This window comes from Oncorhynchus masou, chromosome 12 (genome assembly GCF_036934945.1).
Source record: "Oncorhynchus masou masou isolate Uvic2021 chromosome 12, UVic_Omas_1.1, whole genome shotgun sequence".
NCBI lineage: Eukaryota > Metazoa > Chordata > Actinopteri > Salmoniformes > Salmonidae > Oncorhynchus > Oncorhynchus masou.
This window is the reverse complement of record NC_088223.1, coordinates 37539239-37563838: the sequence shown is the minus strand read 5'-3', so window position 1 is coordinate 37563838 and position 24600 is coordinate 37539239. Positions and strand designations below refer to the sequence as shown.

The 24600-nt window shown below is 41.8% G+C and overlaps 2 protein-coding genes and 1 long non-coding RNA gene across 4 annotated transcripts in view; 2 read left to right on the top strand and 1 right to left on the bottom strand.

Annotated features, from left to right (window-relative positions):
* Positions 1 to 8333, top strand: part of LOC135550013 (voltage-dependent calcium channel gamma-7 subunit-like) — a 40598-nt gene extending 32265 nt beyond the window's left edge. For both annotated transcript variants that reach the window (XM_064980439.1, XM_064980438.1), the window contains exons 4-6: positions 185 to 325; positions 3494 to 3639; positions 4905 to 8333. In XM_064980439.1, the coding sequence (XP_064836511.1) occupies positions 185 to 325; positions 3494 to 3639; positions 4905 to 5375 (758 nt within the window). In that variant the 3' untranslated portion in view covers positions 5376 to 8333. The remainder of the gene's footprint in view (positions 1 to 184; positions 326 to 3493; positions 3640 to 4904) is intronic.
* Positions 8334 to 10340: 2007 nt separating this feature from the next.
* On the bottom strand, positions 10341 to 12414 carry LOC135550011 (uncharacterized). Its single transcript, XR_010457051.1, has 3 exons — positions 12301 to 12414; positions 11817 to 11943; positions 10341 to 10576 (listed from the first exon to the last, which is right to left on the bottom strand). It is a non-coding gene; the product is annotated as an uncharacterized LOC135550011 (long non-coding RNA).
* Positions 11855 to 23020, top strand: LOC135550010 (voltage-dependent calcium channel gamma-4 subunit-like). The gene is made up of 6 exons (XM_064980437.1): positions 11855 to 11966; positions 15121 to 15418; positions 15901 to 16128; positions 19106 to 19189; positions 19788 to 19928; positions 20527 to 23020. Exons 2-6 carry the CDS (start codon positions 15388 to 15390, stop codon positions 21336 to 21338), a joined length of 1296 nt encoding a protein of 431 aa, XP_064836509.1. The 5' UTR covers positions 11855 to 11966; positions 15121 to 15387; the 3' UTR covers positions 21339 to 23020.
* Positions 23021 to 24600: the final 1580 nt, after the last annotated feature.

The following is a 24600-nucleotide window of genomic DNA, read 5'->3' as shown; positions in this document are numbered from 1 at the left end:
TTAAGTTTCATTATCCCAATGGGACACTGAAACTTGGTTTAAAACGATGTAAGGAATGTTGAATCTTTTGACTATGTTTGATTTTTTCAATTGAATTGTTTTACTTAACTCTCCCTTCTCTCAATATATCTTTCTATCTTCTTCTGTCTTTCTCTCATCCTGTTTCCTTCCATCCTTTCATCAGAGATGGTACGGACAGCCACGCCGTTCCCCATGGTGTCGCTGCTCTTTGTCTTCACTGCCTTCGTCATCAGTAACATTGGACACATCCGACCACAGCGCACCATCCTGGCCTTCATCTCCGGAATCTTCTTCATCCTCTCAGGTACGGAGCCACATGCTTTTTTAGGATGAAAAGAAATTAAGTTTCCCATTGGCTGTTGTTTTAATGATGTTCAGTATTTAAGATACTTATTGGTGGATGAGAGCTGCCAATGGTATGTAAAGTTGGTTCTGTGTGGTTTGGGTCTGGAACCCCCCTGATTTGTTGTTGGTTTAGTGGCTTGGCTGACAGCATATCCTGATCCACAGTTCTATTTGGGGTTATTGCAGATCTTGCTCACAGATGCTATCCTAGCATGAGATGCTGCTGACAGAGCAGTTATGTGCCCATCTTGTCTTTATTACATGTCACTGACCTGCAGTAGTGAACGATTGTACTGATTCAGGCTCAAATTGAATAAGTAATGGTTTTCTAGTAGTTAACTCAATGAAGGTATTTTTTGTGTAAATATTGAATTATAAATGTGCTTTCCTGTATTATACAGTGCATTCAGAAAGTATTCAGACCCTTTGACTTTTTCGACATTTTGTTACATTAAAGCCTTGTTCTAAAATTGATTAAATCGTTTCGTCCCTCATCAATCTACATTCAATACCCCATAATGACAAAGGAAATACAGGTTTTTAGACATTTTTGAAAATGTATTAAAAATATAAAACTGAAATATAAATTTACAGAAGTATTCAGACCCTTTACTCAGTACTTTGTTGAAACACCTTTGGCAGTGAATACAGCCTCGAGTGTTCGAACTCATGGCTTGGTTTTTGCTCTGACATGCACTGTCAACTGTGGGACCTTGTAGAGACAGGTGTGTGCCTTTCCAAATCATATCCAATCAATTGAATTTACCACAGGTGAACTGGAAACAGGTTGCACCTGAGCTCAATTTCTAGTCTCATACCAAAGGGTCTCAATACTTATAAGGTATTTCTGTTTTTTTTTAAATTTGCCAACATTTAAAAAAAACTATTTTCACTTTGTCATATGGAGTATTGTGTGTAGATTGATGAGGAATTGTTTTTATATAATCAATTTTAGAATAAGGCTTTACCGTAACAAAATGTGGAAAAAGAGAAGGGGTCTGAATACTTTCCGAATGCACTGTACTTATGCTAAAATGTGTATTCTATTCTACTGAGCCATTTACTTTATGTTCATATTATTATATTTTATATTTTATTATTTCTTCTTGTTGTTGAATAGGCAAGAAGGAACGGGCAAGTAAGCATTTAGTTTGACTAATAAAACTTGAAACTTGACATTCTGGGCTGTGAATTGAGAAAAAATGTAAAATATTGTAAAACCACAACAGCTTCAGATAATGGGTCCCAAGAAACGACTTGAGAAATTGACTGGACTTGAGAAATATTGAGTTTGTTGTTGTTATTAACTCTGTTTCTTTGAAGCCATTTGAACAAACGGACAACTCTATAGATGCTCAGCGTGGCATTGTTCTCAATGTCTTTGCCCTAGAAAAGATGTCATGGTTGCCAATTAATTCAATTTCATTAACATTCCACAACACAAAATATAGAAAATGTAACGTTCTCACACCCTGATTCAAGATCAGGATCATACATCCTAACCCAAACCATTCTGAAAAACAGAATGGAAGTCACAAACTGGCTCCGGTGTAGCCTGCCTTTCTTCAGAGAGGGATAGCTCTCAGTTCTGTGTTTTCTAGCACTCCCATTCAGAATGGCTGACTTCTGCTGAGAGGGAAGCAGGCGACGAACTAGCAGCAGCTAGCCACAGATCCCCCCTGCTGAGACAGTAAGGGGGAGCCAGGTCACTGGTTCCCAGGAGCTTCGGTCGCTGCTACTGCAGCTGCTGTTACTGGTGCCTGCTGGAGCCTGCTGCCTGAATCTCCTGCTGTTGTTTTTGTGGTGCTGGTCAGGGCTGATTATGTAGTGGGGCTGTTGTGCTGGTTAATGGTGGTGGAGGGTTTTGGGGTCAGAGGCTGCAGAAGCCGAGGCTGGCTGGCTGGGGGAAAACCACTTCCATCACTCCGTTTCTATTTTGTCCTCGTTTATCGCAAATTCGCAGGCATGCAGGCAGTGGTTGAGATTTGGTTTCCATTTAGAAAGTATAATAAGGCTAATTTATTCAAAATAATGAATAATGAAAATGTGGTTCAAGAAGGGGTCTTGTGGATTTTCTTATTCAGTTGTTTTATTGTTGTTTTTTAATGCGTCAGGGGAAATGTGCTCAAATGTTTGGCAATGCGAGCTCTTTTCAGTGTGAAGGCAGAATCATGTAGCAACAATGGTGGCTGTTGGAAGGCTATCTGAGCAAACAATTTAGATACTGCGGTTATTTTCGGCAGTGGCACTAATTTAGCTAGTATGGTGTACTACAGCTGTGGCGCTCATATTTGTAGTAGTAGCAATGTATCATAATCACGTTTTACTATCTATAATGTATGATTCTTGTTTTCAAAAAATAACACTCTCTTAAAAAAAACATTTCACTTTGACCTGCATTGTTGTGAAAACAAAAAGATTTTCGCTGTACCCTGTAATCACACCTGCAACCCTGTACATGTTAATATTAAACTTTAAATCTAAATTATACCTGGAATTCTACCTAGAACCAAAAATAGTTCTTCAAAGGGTTCTTTTTAGGTTCTAGATAGCACCTTTTTTTCTAAGAGTGTAGGCCACATACTGTCCCACTTTCGGGTCTGTCTTGCCCTCTATGTCAAGGGGATCTATTTGGATGCCAAGACAATAAGCAGTCAGAGATGTACTCGTATAACATAATACTATGTCTCTCCACCTTTCTTTTCATCTCAACCTCTCTCCCTCCATCTTGCTCACTGTGTATCCTGCTGTCTCCAAATCTCTCTCTCGCTCTCCCTACTACCCACCCTCCCCTTCATGTTCACACTCTCTGACCCATTCCCCCACCCACTCTCGCCCCTGGCGTTTGTCCCTCCCCTCCTCCCTTCCGCTCTCTTTCCTCCACCCTTCTCTCTCTCATTCTCACTTATGATTCCCCATCACCCTTTCTCTCTCGCTCACTGTTTCCTATAATCTCCTCAACACTGCACACTCCCTCTCTCCCCTTCTCCATTCTTTCTCTCTCTCCTCTTCCTCTCTCCCCCCTCCACTGGCTCGCCGCTTCTCCCCTCCTCCTTTCTCTCCCCTCGCTCCATGCTTTCTCTTTCCCTCCCTTTTTCTCTCCACCCCGTCCTCTCCTCCTTCTCAGGGCTGAGCCTGGTGGTGGGCCTGGTCCTCTACATCAGCAGCATCAACGACGAGGTGATGAACCGGCCGCGTGAGCCCGAGCACTTCTTCCACTACCACTACGGCTGGTCCTTCGCCTTCGCTGCCAGCTCCTTCCTCCTCAAAGAGGTCAGCATACCTGTCCACCTGCCAGCGTAGCACCCGACCACTAACTATTAACCCCTGCTAACTGCTAACCGACTAGCTTAGTGCTTCACTGTTAGGACCCCCCACCCCCAACTCACATCAATATTCATAAATGTTAGTAGCGCACAATTTAGGGCGACAGCTCTGTCACAGCGGCAGCTTAAAAACGCTGCTGTTGTCACATGAATATACAGTTCGCTGGAGGGCTTTTCTTTTTTTTTCCAGACCCTCTGCAGTGGCAGGAGGAAGAGGAGGGGGAATAGCGCTTAGCATTGGCGTTGACGTGCTCAAGTTTCAAGGATGTTGTACTAAGATGTCAGTGATGAATAGTGGATGAGGATGTAAATGTTTGTGTCTGCTGTTTGGCGCAACATTGCATTTTTGATAACGAGTTATTGCACGGAGGAGCGGTTTGAGCACTGTTATGCCTTCAGAGGTTTGTGCATCATAGAGACATATTCCACAGTTGAAGATAACTCACGCATGTAATGTTATACAAATGTTTAGTATTCATGTTCATTCAAAACATTGTGCTGCTCTTTCAGGATGCTACATTACATCCTGTTGTATTGCGTTGTTATTAAAGGCACAGTGCAGTCAAATACGTGATGTACCTGTGTTTTATATATATTCTTCCATACTGTGAAGTTGTGAAAATTATTATAATGCACTTTTAGTGTAAGAGCTGTTTGAAAAGACTGCTAGAAAGGTCTGCCTGTTTTGGCGTTTATAGACCATTAATTAAGACAGTTTCAAACCTCTCTGCCAATAGCAGCTAGTTTTCAGTATTCCCTTCCCAACTCAGACCACTCCCAGACAGTCCTAAGACAATCCTTGAATGAGAAATTACTCTTTGCTAAAAAGCTATTTTTGTTTCTTCTTGACCATTTTAATTGAAAATAATCACTGTGCTATACAATTACTACTACTACTATTTCTACTTTAATTGAAAACAGTCACAGTAAGGTACTTCATCGTTACCCAGACATGATTTGATATTGAGATAAAAACGGCTGCATTGGACCTTTAAATGTTCCAGTGTTTGTTGTGTTTCATAGTCCAATACTGTATGTCATTTTTATATAATATATATATTTTTTTATTTAGGCTTCTTTTTGCTGTGGTTCATAGTGTGCCTGATGTATGACGGCCAAATGTGTCACATCACTTCTTTGTGATGGTGTTTCATGTCATGTAGTAATATGATCCACGGTATCTCATAGTGTGCTTGCGCTGCTCTCTCCCAGGGTGCCGGGGTGATGTCAGTGTACCTATTCATGAAGCGCTACGCCGAGGAGGAGATGTACCGGCCCCACCCGTCCCTCTACCGCCCCCGCCTGTCCGAGTGCAGTGACTACAGCGGCCAGTACCTTCACCCCGAGTCGTGGCCTCCTCCGCAGAGGGGCCGCAGCGCGTCTGAGGTCTCCAGTGACATCTCCATCCAGCTGAACCAGACGCCCCCACCGCCCAAGGGCAGCTCCCAGCAACAGCAGCAGGCCCCGTCCTCTGGCCCCTCCTCGGGCGCCAGCTACCAGCAGTCCTCCTCCTCCTACCCCCACCACACCATGTCCTCCCACCCCCTCCACTCCAGCCACCACACCATGTCCTCTCACCCCAGCGGGCCTCCTCCCCAGTCCATGCCCATGGCCATGCCCCCCTCTGCCCAGCCCCCTCCCCGCTACCACCAACACATGCGCATGAGTGCTTCGCCATGCTAGAAGGGGGGAGTGAGGGATGAGGGAGGGGGGTAGACAGAGTGGGGGTTGGCTCTGTTGTACGCGCAACACACAGAGACAGATGCAAACACACACGCACATACACACACCCAAACACACAGATGCACGCATGAAGAGTGTGGGAGGAGAGATGGAAGCGAGGATGAGAGAAGGAGATTTAGGAGATCAAGAGAAAGAAGGGAGTGAACGAGGGAAAGAGAACGAGGTGGGCGGAGGATGATTTAAAATGTGTGCTGTGCCTCAGATGAAGACAGACATTTTAGCAAACTTTCAGAGAGAGGGAGGAAACGAGAGAGGGGGATATGATAATTATTTACACAATAAGAAAAAGAGGGAGGAGAGGTATGGGGGGCTGTAAAAAAAAGAGTGCTGCTGTTTCAGAAGAATACGCATTAGATGCATTTCAAGCACTAACATACACAAGAATCAAGGACACATTGTATATGCATAGAGATTTATACTTAAACTGTATAGACATTTTTCTTTAAGTGCTGGGAAAACAAATGTTGAAAAATGAACCATGTTTGTCTTTCATGAGATGTGTATTACTGTATGATTAGGTCTATCATTGTATTAATTGTATTGTTTGTATTTGAGAGGCATTGTTGGATGAATGTTCCCATAGACTTCTGAAGATCATTCAAGATGGTTCTGTGACTCAAACTGTACATATTGTAACATATCAGATTCTCCTCTGCAGTTAGCATTCTTCTACTATACATGTCCAGGTCGCAGGCTTCAGCATCCGATTTGGAATCCATAAAAACACTTGAATTTTTGTTGTTATGTTTTTGACTAAAATGTCATGGTAACAAAGAAAATCCATAACTTTCCATCATTTATAAATATTTACACATATTTTACTACCAAGAATGAGAGCATATTTGCAGATCCTGCGAGGCTTCGGATTTTCCTTTGATTGCTAATTAGCTTGAGTGTTCATATTCTGTAGCACATGGCTGATTACCAGTAGAGTATCTTCTCTTTATAGTTACCAGAAGAGCTTCCCATTTAGCTATGGAGTAGATTGATGAAGTAAAGACTGTGTTTGTTTTGAAATGTTGACTTTTCTCCTTCTGACTGTGACTGGGTTTATATAATACATGCTGCCTATGTAGCCTACCCACTGTACTACATGTTTACATTCTATTCTATGTGTATTGGTATACTTATAGTAAATGTAACACACACACACACACACACACCAGCTTCAACAGTCCTGCTATAACTACAATTACTACTACTACTACTATTTCTACTACTAATATCAAAATAAAGATTGTGGCCATTATCATTAGCTATGTTTATAAACATTTGTATTATAATAATAATGTCAGTAAATGCAACACGACAACTTATAAAACCATACATGAGGATGTGAAAGAAAGAAAGGGGTTACTATGAGTTCAACATGGTCGAATATAAAGCACAGAAATATATTTCAAGACAGCGTCTATGTCAGTGAGGTCTAAACGAGAGAGAAAACATGACCAATGGGTCTCTGTACCACCCTCTAGTGCTGTTGCTGTGAGTCTGATAGCTCTGCATCCAGGTTGAACGTTTGTATCATGACATGCACACTTTTGTAGCGAACAAGACCGATAGCAATTCCTGACTTGGGGATAGATTTATAATGAAGTCTTGCAATATCGCCGTACAAATAGTGAACAAATCCCACTAGACATTGAATTGCATTCCAATTGTTTTCCTAATAAGATGTGATTGTTTTTCACGAATTCCAGATCTTTTCCTGCAATCAGATAACTTGATCAAATGTTTTTTAATATTTATATTGTTCATTATGTAGCAGATGCACATACACATGTGATGGAAGGTAGTATTATTTAGTTTGGGACCCAGGACAGTGATGTACAGCCTATAATAGACTATAGAGTCAAATATATGAATTCAATATCAAAGAACAGGACTGGCTCCTGCTGGAGAGAAAGTGATAACTAATATTTGTAGCTTGTTCTATAATCATAACAGGTAGAATAGCGTATTGGTGTAGTTGTATTAAAGCTATAGTGTAATATATATATATATATTTATATATAAAATATAGGCCTATTATAGGCCGATTATTATTTGGTTTGAGAGTTTGATTCATTGAAAGAGAGAAAGATGGAGAGAGCGAGAGGGAGAAAGAGGTGAGAAGGGTAGCTATAAGAATTGTTTAAAACAAATGCTAAAACTATTTTGTATTTTGTCAATGAAGTATTATCCTCTGTTGTTTTTCCTCATTGAACTACTCTGTTAAATTGAGGTTTGCCCTCAGAGAGCCATATGGCTTCACTAGCCAATGAATGTTATTGAAGTTGAGGACGATTGGGGTTTTCTGTAGCTAAAGTAAGATTCTGTTTTTTTCTCCACGTTTACCTTTTTTCCCCCCAACTGTTCATTGATTTCCTTAGGCTTCTTTTTATTGCCTTTACTTCTTCCTCCTCTCGCTTTCCACCCCCTCATATATGACTACCTTTTGAACTTTATTGATCATGTGTCTTGGTTTGTTTCTCAAATCCCCATTAATGTAATGTATCTTCTCTTTGCAGGCCTCGTTTCTCAACTCATTCTCGATTTCTTTCTTCTTTTTGTAATGGCGCTCTCTTAGAATCTGTCTTTGAGCTTATTCAAATGAACTGTGCCTAACAACAGTAGCAGAGATCAAAGCTATTCATTATTATTAGGAATATTATATGATAATTATTATTGTTGTTACTTACTATTATTATTAGTGTAAATATGTTACCCATATTTACAACAAAATCAATGGTACTATTTAGTAGTAATAATGACAATAATGCCATTTTCTTTTTGCTAAGCAATGCACTAATGAATCTGAGCGATTATTCATACCTGAGAACATGAATAATGTTATGCCTGGGGTTGTTGAGTAACATGTCATTGTTCTATAGCTATTGAATAAATCCTAGGGGTAAATCTGTGTGTGTGCTTAATGTTTGTGGTCAGATGTCTTTCCGGTTTTTGACTGCACACACAATCTCACACACACACACTTGCAGGAACCTACCGCTGATGTCAGGAACTTTTAGAGCTGAAAGGATCAACATGGCTAAACTATATTGAGGTGAAATCCTGTTTGCACACTGGTGTAGAGAATGAATAGCAGGACTGGAGATTGACATACTGACATATTTTATATAGCTTGGTAATGCCCGCTGCTATTGTGTGTTAATACAAAGCTCTACTTATTCAAGGCCATAAGAAATGTATCAGTTCCTTGTGTGCGTGCGTGCGTGCGTGCGTGCGTGCGTGTGTGTGTGTGTGTGTGTGTGTGTGTGTGTGTGTGTGTGTGTGTGTGTGTGTGTGTGTGTGTGTGTGTGTGTGCAGGGGCGGACTAGTAAAGATGTAATTTAACTGCAAAATGTGTTACCTTTTAATGTTCCATGAACACAGCCAGTCTTGATGTTTTATTCTGATTGTCAAACAAATCACTTAAAAAAGGAGGTTACCTTCACACGTTCATCCAAAATAATTCCAGCATCCATACTTTGAACTGTGCACCCACCAACTTTCCTTCAATTCGCATGGCTGAAACTATCTCACCGGAAAAAGAATCCGAGTGACTTGCCATACTATTTTTGGCCAGACAGCATCAGGTACATGGACTACACTCGAGCGGATCTTCTAGGGGCCTTAAGCGGAGAAATTATACACATCACCTATACTTAATCACCTTTGGATATACTGGAAATACAATTGCAGACCATCAAAGCTGGCAGTGAACAGGTATTTCAGGTTTGCATTATTTATTATTATTATTTTATGCCTATGTAAATAGAATTTTAATTCTATGAGAAGGCCTACAAAGACTGTTAGATTAATTACCTGTCACTTTGACTTGAATATGCATAACATCATAAATTCAATGCATTGTCACAATTAAGTTTTACATGACTTACGCCAGGATGAACCCGCAATTTATCTCTCAATTGACTTCATTTATTGACAAACCCCAGGCTATAAATCACTTCAAATTGCACAGTAAACTTATGTCAAACATTGTACAAACTGTAGTCAATACCATGAACTGTTGGTGATAGCCTACATTTGAACATGGTATACATTTTTAGCCGTGATTGCTAGCTGATGCTTCATGACACATGCAGGAAAGGCTTCACAGGCTACTTACCAGGTGCAAGTGGACACAGCCCAGGTATTCTTTATCGTAGAGATTTAGGTTGTCACCTAAAACCCTCACAAACTTTTGCAGATGCACAATTGAGAGCATCCTGTCTAGCTGTATCACCACAGGGCTCTCCAGAGGGTGGTGCGGTCTGCACAACACATCACCGGGGGCCAACTACCTGCCCTCCAGGACACCTACAGCACCCGATGTCACAGGAAGGCCAAAAATATCATCAAGGACAACAACCACCTGAGCCACTGCCTGTTTACCCCACTACCATCCAGAAGGCGAGGTCAGCACAGGTGCATCAAAGCTGGGACAGAGAGACTGAAAAACAGCTTCTACAGTATCTCAAGGCCATCAGACTGTTAAACAGCCATCACTAGCACAGAGAGGCTGCTGCCTACATACAGACTTGAACTCATTGGCCACTTTAATAAATGGAACACTAGCCACTTTAATAATGTTTACATATCCTGCATTTCTCATCTTATATGTATATACGGTATTCTATACTACCTATTGCATCTTAGCCTATGCCGCTCTGACATTGCTCATCCATATATTTATATATATGTATATACAGTGCCTTGCGAAAGTATTCGGCCCCCTTGAACTTTGCGACCTTTTGCCACATTTCAGGCTTCAAACATAAAGATATAAAACTGTATTTGTTTGTGAAGAGTCAACAACAAGTGGGACACAATCATGAAGTGGAACGACATTTATTGGATATTTCAAACTTTTTTAACAAATCAAAAACTGAAAAATTGGGCGTGCAAAATTATTCAGCCCCCTTAAGTTAATACTTTGTAGCGTCACCTTTTGCTGCGATTACAGCTGTAAGTCGCTTGGGGTATGTCTCTATCAGTTTTGCACATCGAGAGACTGAAATGTTTTCCCATTCCTCCTTGCAAAACAGCTCGAGCTCAGTGAGGTTGGATGGAGAGCATTTGTGAACAGCAGTTTTCCGTTCTTTCCACAGATTCTCGATTGGATTCAGGTCTGGACTTTGACTTGGCCATTCTAACACCTGCAACAATTTCTAAGAGTTAGAGTTCATATGAAACCAGTCAATTGAAATAAATACATTAGGCCCAAATCTATGTATTTCACATGACTGGGAATACAGATATGAATCTCTTGATCACTCAGGCATTGTGTTGTGTGACAAGACTACACATTTTAGAGTGGCCTTTTATTGGCCCCAGCACAAGGTGAACCTGTGTAATGATCATGCTTTTTAATCAGCTTCTTGATATGCCACACCTGTCAGGTGGATATCCATCTTGGCAAATGAGAAATGCTCACTAACAGGGATGTAAACAAATGTGTGCACAACATTTTTGAGAAAGAAGCTTTTTGTGCATATGAAACATTTCTGGAATACTTTATTTCAGCTCATAAAACATTGGACCAAAACTTTACATATTGCGTTTATATTTTTGTTCAGTAGAAACAGACCGTAAATGTAAAACAAAATATTGGAAAGCTGTGAGTGCTATTATATCTAAGTCCTACATCATGATTTCAGCCAATGCATGGATGTGGATTGAAAGCACTGTTTGAATTAAATGTTGGCATATTGGCAGTTAATTATAACTTTCTGGCTACCTGACAAACATACAGTGCAGGTAAATCAATTATTTTACTAAATATCTTATCACAGCACTGGCAATGACCAACTCTCTGACCAAAATGGCTGACCTTTATACCATCAGAAGAATGTTAATGGCCATTCAAGTATTCTAATTCCTAATTCTATGTTCTGTATGGTGAACGATAGTGATTGATGTCATAATATAGTATACTTATGTTAATGTACTTCTTGGCTTCAATGTTTTTCGGTATCAAATTAGAAACTGTTGGCTGATTTCTTTAGGAAATGGTGAGGACACTTGTCGTTAAAAGTTGATTGCACAGGCGTGCGAAGCTGTCTCGTGACTTCCCTACTAAAATTGGCGCGCTTGGACATGATTGGATACAAACTCTTTCTCAAACCTGTGTTGCAGTAGCACCTGTCAGACGTGGCTATGTATTTTATATAGCTAATCCCATGGCATAATATATCTATATATTTTTTTAAAGACTTGAGACTGGCATTACGTTCATATGACCCCCCTTTATAATAAACCTTGATATATTATTTTCATAATAACACACAAATCTATAGGCAATAATGTATATTAGAATTGCTGTTACAATGAAGGAATTCAACGTGTGATTTGACCTATGGATTTGACCTATTATTCAAAAACACCTTTTTCACTCACTCTCCCCCTCCAACTCCCACCACATCCATCGACGTCGTTTCGTTTCATTATATTCTTGCAATGTCTACGGCTCTTTCTTACGTCTCTTGCCCATGCCTCGCATGCGGAGTCCGTCCACCGTCAACCACTGCAGAAGTTCAACAATTACAGGTAAAACATTGAGCAATATTCTTTCCGTAATATTCTTTATCATTCTAATAAGGATAGCATGGAATACTGTTATACTTGCATGATAAAATGAGGGATGCAGACGTTAAGTGTTTGCAGAGCAGTTCCATGTACTATACATAATTAACCTAGTATACATGTTTAACAGTATTAGCACATACTTATCCTATATGTTTTTTAAAACAATATTGCGTTTATTCATTTTAGAAAATACATATTTATTTTATGTTTACACAGAAACGTAGCCTACTTGGTACAATGACAGCTATGTCCAAATCAATAGCCGTGAGACTATTTACGTAAGCAAAGCACTCACATATTCCTAATGTGCATCAACTGTGTTCAGACTGAATAGAGACTACTCAAAAGCTGTTAATAACTCAACATCTTATTTTAAATCGGATTTTGTCAGCGTCTCTCTCTCTCTCTCTCTCTCTCTCTCTCTCTCTCTCTCTCTCTCTCTCTCTCTCTCTCTCTCTCTCTCTCTCTGCCTGCTGGTGTCGCAAGTGGTATTTGTGTTCATAAACCAAATGTATTGATCTTAGCCAACAAGACAGAGGAAGTTCAACATTTAGCCAGACCTCCACTTGTTCGTTTTCTTGGTCCATGTACATGAATCGGTTAATCAATCGGGGCAGCAGGTAGCTTTGTGGTTAGAGCGTTGGACTAGCAACCGGAAGGTTGCAAGTTCGAAATCCCGGAGCTGACAAGGTACAAATCTGTCGTTATGCACCTGAACCGGCAGTTAACCCACTGTTCCTAGGCCGTCATTGAAATAAGAATTTGTTCTTAACTGACTTGCCTAGTTAAAAAAATACAATGGTTTTGCTTCTGCTTTCTATGACGCTTCAGTATACAATGCATGTTCTTGTACCTTCACGCACGCCCAGACATTAAGTATTCAGAGCTACTTGCCTCACCTCAACTTTTGCCAGACAGATCTTCTTTACTGTCAGTAAATACAATATGTAAATCAGGTGACTGTTCAGGATTCAGACGAAATATAAGGAAAGTGTGTGTGCTTTTGCATGTACGTGTGTGTCTCTCTGTGTGCACAATGTTTTTAATGAAATTGAATACACACAGTGTGGAGAAATGCAACTGAGTGCAATTAATATCAAGGTTATCCTCTTGTTGTTTTGGCCCATACCTTTTGTTCACTCTACAATGTTATATTCTTACTGAATCTCCCCAATCACTCATCATTTAATGCCACATACACCCCATAGTTGTATGTTCACGCATTTCAGTATGCGGTTCTGGTTGGTCCTTGAACTAGATCTCGTCATTTATCATCTTCTGTGTTTATGTTGCCGATGGCAACGTTTCCTCCATATCTGTTCATCTGGGTTACTTGCTTCTAAACAGTACATACAGGAACAACTATAGAAACAAAAACCTTCTATTGGTTTTGACATGGAGGAAAATCATCTGTATGATTCAAACGAGTTTCAGTGGGTTCAGGTATAGATTGAACTAACTTTATTTTTTGAAATAAACGTGGTTTGAAAACGTGAGTCATAAACCACTCAGATAACTATCACCTAACTTTTCGTCGATTATATTCTCATTACAATGCTCCTACTGCAGTAAACTGAATAATTTAATGCATGCTGCATCCATCAAACAATGTAATAAGGAAACAATTGCGTTGTAGGTAATTACTGTAAACATAACTGTATTCGATGCTCATTAATCATACTGTACGTACATTTTCAGTCGATGATACCAAAGCTGCACACACACACACAGCATATGATAGCTCAACTAAATAATGATACTGATCGAAGAGCTTGTCATCATCAGAATGTTCTTGATTACTTCCTTAATTGAACAGTACAGTTTACAGAGTCGATTAAGGCACGGGTCTAAAAAATCCCCATCAATATCCGTCAATATAGATTTAAATACGTTTTTTTGTATGGCCTGCGTCTCAATTCACCGCATGTGTCTATGGCGGCCTTCCGTGTCTGCGGTCGAAGGTGGCGGAGCTACAGCGCTGTTTGTCAGACCATGAGACATCCCGAAAATCGGTCTTCTCACAAAAACGTCTGTAGTGTCCGAACCGTTTGAGCAACAAACTAATATAACCTCATTATGGAAAGGGGAGACTCTCACAAACACGATGCTCTATGACCCCCACTAGTATGAACCCATACAAAACAATGGACGTATGGAGGTAGTTTTGTGGCAACAAATAAATATATGTAAAATAATAAAAATACCAGCTTTCTTAAATTTCCTATATATAAGACCGACACTTCAAAATATTGTTCTTTATGATACATTTTTTGACTGCCTTTTTAACATTTATGAATGTATTTCTATGGGCTGTAGTGGTAAAGGCCAAATTCAATATATTTTGTATGTTTTTTTATTTAACTAGGCTAGTCAGTTAAGAACAAATTCTTATTTACAATGACCCGTCTACCCCTGCCAAACACGAACCCGGACAACGCTGGGCCAATTTTCCCAATCACAGCCGGTTGTGATACAGCCTGGAATCAAACCAGGGTCTGTAGTGACGCCTCTAGCACCAAGATGCAGTGCCTTTGACCACTGCGCCACTCAGGAAACTTAAAACAAATGTTTTATCAAATATAATTTGGGATTGTCTTGGGATACCTAAAGGGGTCCTAAAATAATAAATCTATTATCTAAATGATTCATGATATGACCATCTTAAAACAATTCCATATGTTAGCTTAGTACTTTCAATTACTCACTCTATTAAAAATATATATTATATTGAGGTCTTCAGCATTGGTACTTATATTTGGTTTAATGTCGGCAAAATCCACTCAGCTGTTTCAACTGCCCCTCACCCCCCACTCCCTTCTCGCTCGCGGTGTTCAGTTCCGTCCTAGACTTTGGAATTCGCTGTTGCCATGGCAATGGATAGAGCACGCTCTCTCACTTCTTTCCCGTTCCCTCTTGCTTTATATATCCCTCTCTCAGTGTGAAATGTGGAAACGGATCAGCTTATTTCCTTTCTGGTCTGTCATCACAGAATGTACAAACACCATTTTATTAATGATTTATCTTTTTGTAAGGTTCGGAAAGAACATTTTACTTGGCTTCCCTCTCACGTCACATTAATTTATTCCATCCTTTCTTTTTCTTCTTCTCCCCACAGGAGCAACACTGAGATGCCTGCCAGTGCCATGACCACCCACTGAGAAGAGGGACGGAACCGTGAGTTGCGGATCCACGCTCACATACAGACGAACCAGAGAGTGTGAAAGAGGAAGAACACGGGAGCAGAGAGAGAGACACACACACACACAGGGGAACGAGAGAGAAGAGAGGAAACGAGAGCGGGAGAGCGGTCGATGGATGGCGCTTGGACAGAGGGGACTCTGAAGGCGCACTCTTCACTGACGAGGAACAGCAAGCTGCAGACATGGAGGCAAAAGGCAGAGGCATGCCCCAAGGTAACACACATTTCACTAGAAACACACGCACAAACACACACACACTTAAGAAAATACACACTTAACAGATACCTGGATTCAAAAGACAACAATATGATTTACCCAAGTCATTAATCTGTAACTAGACTAAGTCTTTTTGCCCTTTTTCGAAATGTGCTTTTGTATTAAAACAATTAAAAGTCATCCGAAAGACAAAGCACTGACAATGCCTTTTTGTAATTGGCCCTCTGGGATTAATAAAGTCCTATTGAATTGAAATGAAAGGGAGACACGGTTTTTGACATACAGCTCAATATCGGGTACATTTTGTTTTATCGGTTGTTACCTTGGAAACAACCAACAAATCCACACCATTCAAGACAATGCTCTTGATTTCTAGCTTTCAGGCGTCCTTACTATTTTACCAACTCTCCTTCTCTTTCTCCATCCCGCTCTCTCCTCCTTCCCTCTCCTCCCTCTCTGTCTCTCTCTCTCCGGCCCAGTCATGGTGTGGTGGGAGAAGGGGATACAGGTTGTCCTCACCACTTTGGGGGCGTTTGCAGCCTTTTCCCTGATGGCGGTGGCCATTGGGACGGACTACTGGCTGTACGCACGGGCCTTCATCTGCAACAGCACGGCCAACTCCTCCCAGGACGACCCCAACAACAAGGACAAGAAAGACCCTGGAGCCCTCACACACTCTGGCCTCTGGAGGATCTGCTGTCTGGAGGGTAAGGGGAGGACTAGACGTGTGTGTGGATGGGAGGGCTGATGGTGGTCCAGTGTATTTCCAGAATTTTGGAGGGGTCAGATGAATGGCTCAGTGTGTGTGTGTGTGTGTGTGTGTGTGTGTGTGTGTGTGGATCTGAAGTCTCTGAAGACACTCTAAAATGTGAAGTTTTGTCACACGGCACAATGCCACATATGCCTCAAGTTTTGATGGAGAGTGCAATTAGCATGCTGACTGCAGGAATGTCCACTAGAATGTAATGTTAATTTCTCCACCATATGACGCCTCCAACGTAATTTTAGAGAATTTGGCAGTATGTCCAACCGGCTTCACATCCGCAGACCAGGTGTATGGCGTCGTGCAATTCATCTGCCACCATCACTTCATGTTTCAGCATGATAATGCACGGCCCCATGTCACAAGGATCTGTACACAATTCCGGGAAGTTGAAAATGTCCCAGTTCTTCCATGGCCTGCATACTCACCAGACGTGTCACCCATTGAGAATGTTTGGGATGCACTGGATGGACGACAGCGTGATCCAGTTCCCACCAATATCCAGCAACTTCGCACAGGCCACAATCAACAGCCTGATCAACTCAATGCAAAGGAGATGTGTCGCGCTGCATGAGGCAAATGGTGGTCACACCAGATACTGACCGGTTTTCTGATCCACGGTGCTTTTTTTTAAGGTATCTGTGAACAACATTCCCAATAATGTGAATTCCATTGATTAGGGCCTAATGAATTCATTTCAATTGACTGATTTCCTTATATGAACTGTAATTCAGTAAAGTCTTTTAAATTGTTGCCTGTTGCATTTATATTTTTGTTCAGGATATTGTTAACATTCGCCTTCTACATCTAGTTACATATTGAACTTCCATCCTCTCAGGCCAGGGGAACAATGTATGAATTGATTTAGCTCGTTATGATGCTTTCTTCAGTGAGATACACTATATATACAAAAATATGTGGACACCCCTTGAAATGAGTGGATTTGTCTATTTCAGCCACAGCCGTTACTGACAGGTGTATAAAATCGTGCACACAGCTGTGAAATCTTCATAGACGAACATTGTCAGTAGAATGACTTTACTGAAGGGCTCAGTGACTTTCAAAGTGGCACCGTCATAGGATGCCACCTTTCCAACAAGTCATTTCATCAGATTTCTGCCCTGCTAGAGCTGCTCAACTGTAAGTGCTGTTGTTGGGAAGTGGAAATGTTTAGGAGCAACAACGGCTCAGCCGCGAATTGGTAGGCCACATAAGCTCACAGAACAGAACCGCCAAGTGCTGTAGCACGTATTGTATACAAATTGTCTGTCCTCTGTTGCAACACTCACCACTGAGTTCCAAACTGCCTCTGGAAAAAACGTCAGCACAAGAACTGTTCGTCAGTAGCTTCATGAAATGGGTTTCCATGGCCGAGCAGCTGCAAAAAAATCCTAGATCACCATACGCAATGCCAAGCGTCGGCTGGAGTGGTGTAAAGCTTGCCGCCATTGGAATCTTGAGCAGTGGAACTTGTTTTCTGGAGTGATGAATCACGCTTCACCATCTGGCAGTTCGACGGATGAATCTGGGTTTGGCGGATGCCAGGAGAATGCTACCTGCCCCAATGCGTAGTGCAAACTGTAAAGTTTGGTGGAGGAGAAATAATGGTCCGGGGCTGTTTTTCATGTTTCGGGCTAGGCCCCTTAGTTCCAGTGAAGGGAAATCTTAAAAGGTACAGCATACAGTGATATTCTAGACGATTCTGTGCTTCCTAATTTGTAGCAACAGGGAAGGCTCTTTCCTGTTTCAGTATGACAATGCCCTCATGCACAAAGCGAGGTCCATACAGAAATGGTTTGTTGAGATCAGTGTGGAAGAACTTGACTGGCCTGCACAGAGCCCTGACCTCAACCACATCTAACACCTTTTGGATGAATTGGAACGCCGACTGTGAGCCAGGCCTAATCACCCAACATCAGTGCCCGACATAACTAATGCTCGTGGCTGAATGGAAGCAAGTCCACCTAGCAAAGTTCCAACATCTAGTGGAAAGCCTTCCCAGAAGAGTAGAGGCTGTTATAACAGCAACGGGGTGGGACCAACTCCATATTAATATCTATGATTTTGGAATGAGATGTTCGACGAGCAGGAGTCCGACACAGTGAGACCTGGATGAGTGCATTCAGAGCAGTGGAGGCTGCTGATGGGAGGATGACTCATAATAATGGGGTGAATGGAATGGTATCAAAGACATAGTTTTCATGTGTTTGAGAGCACGCCATTACTATGATTTGTCCTCCCCTAAGTAGCCTCCACTGATTCAGAGGACATCCAGTGGGCAGTGGCAGACAGTCAGTAGGAGAAGGCTCATTTCAAGAGCTGCTTATCTAACCTATTGCAGTCTGCGAGAAACTAGCTTCATCGAGAACCAGGCTTGACAATGACGTGATTGTGGAGGTATGGCTATGTGAGACTAGCGAATGTCAAAAAGGGCAATTATGAGCAATGAGTCAGTGGTGATAGTCTGATGGAGTGGTTCTCCATTTGCGGTAGACAGCTTCAACAAAAGAGGACAACAACACAGCCATTTTATATCATATTTGTGGTGTCTGCTCAACATACTGAAACCACTGATTATGGCTCCTTGATTATTATAGAACGTTGTTGTTGATTTAGTCTGTTGTTTTCTTCTGAGTACAAGGGGGGGGGGGGGTCATATGACTGTCATGAAAAATACATTGTGTTTGAGCTATTTTAACCGACTTGGAAAGGGATTCAAATGAATACTTAATATGTCCAAACACCAAGCCCCAGATATCTGATTCTCTCTCTAATACTCCCCAATCTCTCTCCAATCTTTCTGTATCTCTCTGTCCATCTTTTTCTGTCCGTCTCTCTGTCCCTCTGTCTCGCTGTCAATCTGTCTGTCTGTCTGTCTGTCTGTCTGTCTGTCTGTCTGTCTGTCTGTCTCTCTCTCTCAGGGCTGAAGAGAGGAGTGTGTTCTCAGATCAATCATTTCCCGGACGATGCAGACTATGATCAGGATGCAGCAGAGTATCTCCTGCGTGAGTAAGGGGACGTGGGCAGTGGGAGGATGTCACTAGAGAGATGTGATGTCGAATTGAAAAGACAAACCTGGGAAACAGCAGCAGTGAATGCCCAGGTGCAGGGTTATGAGTAAGCTAACTCAATGAGTATCTATCATTTAACAGAGGGAATTATGACAAAGCAATAGGATATTCCAATCAAACCAGAACATTGGTTGGAATTAGAATGTAGGATAGATTTATTCATTTATGTAAGGTGTTACAGAATACTGTAAATGCTTATTGTAGCACATTACTTTACTCCAGATGGTGACAAAGTCGCATATGCAGCTTGAAATGTCACCTTCACAACTTCAGCTTTAATCATTCATCTTTAATATATTTTTGCTACGCTCAGCAGGTTATGACACCAAAGGTTGCAGTCGCTTCCAATATTATCAGAGGATAGGAAGTAATATCTAAGCAGAGCTCCAGGTAGAAGATACCCATAGGCACATATCTAGGATTAGCTAGAATCTAGGATCCCCAAATGATAACTATAACCACCAACCACTGTCAACATAAAACTGACCTTAGATCAGCAAGTAAGGACAATTTCACCCCCATCCGTCTGCAGGTGTGGTCCGAGCCTCCAGTATCTTCCCCATTCTGAGTGCTATACTCCTCCTGATGGGAGCGATGTGTGTTGCATCCAGCAGCTTCTACAAGAGCAAGAGGAACATCATCCTAGGAGGAGGCATCCTGTTTGTGGCTGCTGGTAAGACGCTGGTGTCTTGGTCTTGACTGTTTCTCTATTACTCAGTACACATGGGGAGGGTTTCCTGGACACAGTTGAAGCCTAGTCCTGGAGTTAAAATCATGCTCGATGGTGTCCCGTATTTATTTTCCTCTTGTTCAGATGGTATGCAATAGCCCTACTCTGCCTTAAATGTCCTCAATGGTCTCTGAACTAATTATCCTTTTTAACTTGTAAATAGTGTTATTATCAAGGAAGTTCCTCATCCTTTCATCCATCCATGATATTCACCTTTGTGTTGTTTTCCCCTCCTCATAACTCATTTCATGTTAATGATATTGGTTGCGGCTTAGATTTCCCAAATACATCATCCGTTGAGTGGAGACTCAGGTCAACGAGGCACAACACAGCAGTAGGTATAAAGATAGTTTATTTAATATTATGGGATAAATTACCTCCTGAGTGGAGATATGGGTCAATGAGACATTACACAAGAGAAGTAATCAAGTTGAGATGGCTCCCTCACCCCCCAATGGAATAGCTCAGAGAAAATGAATGGCATATTATATTATAATATTATTATTATATTATAACCTTTCACTTCCTCTCTTTCCCGCAGGCCTGAGCAACATCATCGGCGTGATCGTGTACATCTCTGCGGCACTGAGCGACATCTCGCCCAAGAAGGATGAGGACAAGAAGTGGCATTACTCGTACGGCTGGTCCTTCTACTTCGGAGGCCTCTCCTTCATCCTGGCTGAGATGGTGGGTGTCCTGGCCGTCAACATCTACATCGAGAAGAACAAGGAGCTGCGCTGCCGCTCTCGCACCGAACTCTTGAAGAGCACCACGCACGCCATGCTCCGCCTGCCCAGCTACCGCTTCCGCCGGCGCTCCCACTCCAGCTCGCACTCTTCCGACCCGCCACGCTCCCCCTGCGACACCTCACCCACAGGCGCCAAGAGTTTTGCATTACCGCCGTCTGCCCCGCCTTTCTCCGTTGCCACCCTGCCAAACCCGCACCATGCTGCTGGAGGGGGTGATATCTCCATGTATACCCTGACCCGGGACTCCAAGATGGGGAGTCTTGGTGGCGGGGGACCCCCCCTCTACGGCACCGTGGACCGGGCCTCCCTCTACCAACTGCACAACTACTTCCCCAAAGAGGAAGTGGGGGTGATGATGAGCGGCACGCTGCCTTCTCTCTCCAAGTCCAACCTCTCTGCGGCGGGCCAGAATTCCGCCGTCGGAGCCACTGCCATTGCGCCCCTGAATACCTTGTCGTCCTCCGGTCCTACCCCTCAGCAGCCACCTCTGCCCACTGGCACCATGGAGAGAGAGAGGGGCATGGGCACCCTGGACCGCCTGGGGGGCAAACGGAACAGGGACACCGACTCGGACACGCTGAACAGGAGAACCACGCCAGTGTGAGCCTCGGAGATAGGAGCAAGAGCCATGGAGGTGGAGGGCAAAATGGCGGGTAACGCTTTACAGTAAATCCCTGTCACACAACCTACTTTTCGCTGCCATAACAATGACTTAACAAGTAACGCTTTCCAGTTCACTACTGGTAAAGCCTACTGTTCGCTGCCATACATAACAATGACTTTGCGGATTTTATAAGCAGTCACGACAACTAGTGTAAATTCATGACACCTGCCTTAACACGGTCATGACGGCTCATACGGTGGCCTAAGTTCTGTAGTTAGCTTGCATAGGTAGCTTGCACATACTTGCTGTATGCGACATACTAGTATTTGACTACCTAATGTATTCGTGTTTATGACTGCTTATGACACTGATATTTCGAGGACTGTATGACAGGGCTTCTGTAAAGTGTTACCAAATAGGGCTGTAGAAATATGTAAGATAACTGAAAGAGAATAGTTGGCCATTCCCTGCCCTATCACTCCATCTCAGTCTGTTTTTGACTACTATGAATACATCTATTCCACTGACTAGAATATCAAATGTAATATTAACAATATTATTGAGTATATATTCATTTTGAAATGCACAATATGTCTATAGTGGTAAACTTTGGGTTGTCTTATCATTCCGAGTGCTTGATTATCATAGCCAGGTTACAAGAGTGTAAAGATTGTAACTTTTTGAATATTATCACATTGCTGTTGTTTTTATTCTCGTAATCGTAAATGCAGGGTAAATTTGTACATTTGAACTATGATTTTTGTATTTTTGTATTTCTTTAAAGTTGAAAATGTTCCTTGATATCTAGCTCCATCACACTTAATCTGATGGTGTCAGGCGAGAAGCATGTGCGCAAATATGAGTGTAATATTGTATTTATATTTAATTTTAAATATATTTATTTAATTATTATTATTTATAATAATAATAGTCACTATTATTATTATTGTTATACTTACTGTTATTATTTTTAAGGCAATGTTTTTGTTTGTTAATACAGATATAACCAACATAGCATAATCTGTGTTTTTTATTGTTTATGACAAGTGTATTAGATTATAGACTTTATATGAACCTATTTATTTTAGCGATGGTATATATTCTTAATGTTATTCGTTAAAGCAGCGATTCTCAACTGATGTGTCGCGACCCAAATTTGGGGTCGAATGGGTCACAGTCTGAACTTAAACGACTAAAACCAGGTAGTAAGTGATTAAACAATTGAATTTCTGAAATATTTTTCTTCAAGCATAGTATTTTCAAAATAGAGCTAGCAGGGCTATTTAGCGGATTTAGTTGATTTTGTGGTCTCAAACCAGTGAGCTTATCAACACTCTTCATCAAGAATATGGGCAAATTTGACTTATTTCCTTAGCATCAAAAATACATTCCAGATTACATTTTATATACACTATGCGAATATTGGGTTGCGCCTGGCACAACCTGGTTTAATCTGGGTCCTGAGGCAAAACCAGTTAAGCTGCTTTAAAGAGCCTACTTTGGGGTTAGCGGGCTGTGATCCTGTGATCCTGTAAGTGAAGAAGACAACAATCTCTTCATGGTACATGATATTTCTACTCTACTGCACACGAGTCAAACTAAGGACATTTGTGATGTTTAAGCAATACAAAATTCTGAGCCTCAAAAAGAACTACAAAAAATACATTCAATAAACTTATATATGAAAATGGGTTGTGTGGAGTGTGTTATTTAACATATAACCAAGATGGTAATATAACAAATGAATGTCAAAATGTTTGCCACCGCATATCTGGTAATTACATGGTGCTCATCTTTTCCATTCATATACTGTAGCTGGAGATACAAAACCTGGGACATGGACTCATCTGAACAGAAGACCACTTTTGAGGTAACAGAAAACATCTGAAAAACATGATTTTAGAGTGTAATGTCTCGTCAATACCTCAACAGGGGACCTTGATTGTCCAGTTGGTATTGGATCAGAGGTCACAGAGATGAAAGCTGGGGCTAAGAGAGATGCAGCAGAATTCCTTAACACATGACTACAAAAGCAGTTAATTAATAATAATTGAATAACGCTGAATCTCTTCACTCTTGGGATGGAAATGATGAAGACGATCTGCCCAGGGGGAAAGTGACTGTTTTAATCTCATTAAAGTAATGACTTTGGAGGAGGAAGGAAGCTAGGGAGGGAGAGGGATGCTCTATTTGTTCAAGAGCATGGAGTGCACAGTTAATGTGTGATTTAGTTGGGGAGTTTAATTAGTCCTTCCTCTCTGGGGAGCCCTGGGTTGTGTTCAGTAGGGTACACTTTAGCAAAACGTTATAAAACATTCAAGTTTTTTTTATTGGACAAGTAATATCAGGTAATATCTCCCTGTTTCAAAATGTTTTCTCCCTACTGAACACGACCCTGGTGGTGCAGTCTCTGTGGGTCTCTCGCCCTTAGATATCCACTCTGTACTGTGCTGGTCTGGTTACGCATCAATCATAGTTACTGGAACTTTGCTATGAAGGAGAATGTGGAAAATAAAATATATTGGGTTGGGTTGGCACGATAGTGTGACAAATTTCAACGTGCCCCTCGTCCCCAGAAAGCACCCCAGGAGGAAGAGGGACCGGTTACATGGACAGGAGACCTGTAAACCCTGCTGGTTCAGTACTACCATCATAACAAGGTGAGTTACGAGGTGGCCGGGCCTCCTCTATTTTGGTAACGTCAAGAGAGGTCAGTTCTTCTTATTACCTCTTGATCCTCGCTGACACACACATAAGGTCGTAACACCCACGATCGCCATCACACACACCCGGATTCAAGCATATACAGGCTATACACACTTGCAAGCAAATGCATTGTAAACGATCAGACACACACACTTCACATACCCACACCGTCACGTACGCACACACAGACACACACACGTCAACAACAGGATTTCAGAGAAGCACTCCCACCACCGGATCCCCCCCCCCCCCACACACACACACACACATACTCTTTCAGAAGAGAGCAACGGCTTCATTTGAAAACGAACATCTATATATACAGCTTGGGCCGAGTGTCAGGTGTCTAGCGATGGTTGATTTGTGTTTCAGGGCTGCATGCGAAGTTGGCCAGGTCAGGAGGGGGAGAACGAGGGTAGAGGTTAACACAGCACAGACTCCACCACCAATCGTCTGGACCGTGTCCCACAGCAGCAGCCACCAGAGGCGGGGTGAGACATGAGTGACAGTGCGTGTGGCATTTATAGAGACACATGATAGGTCTACATGAGGAGCA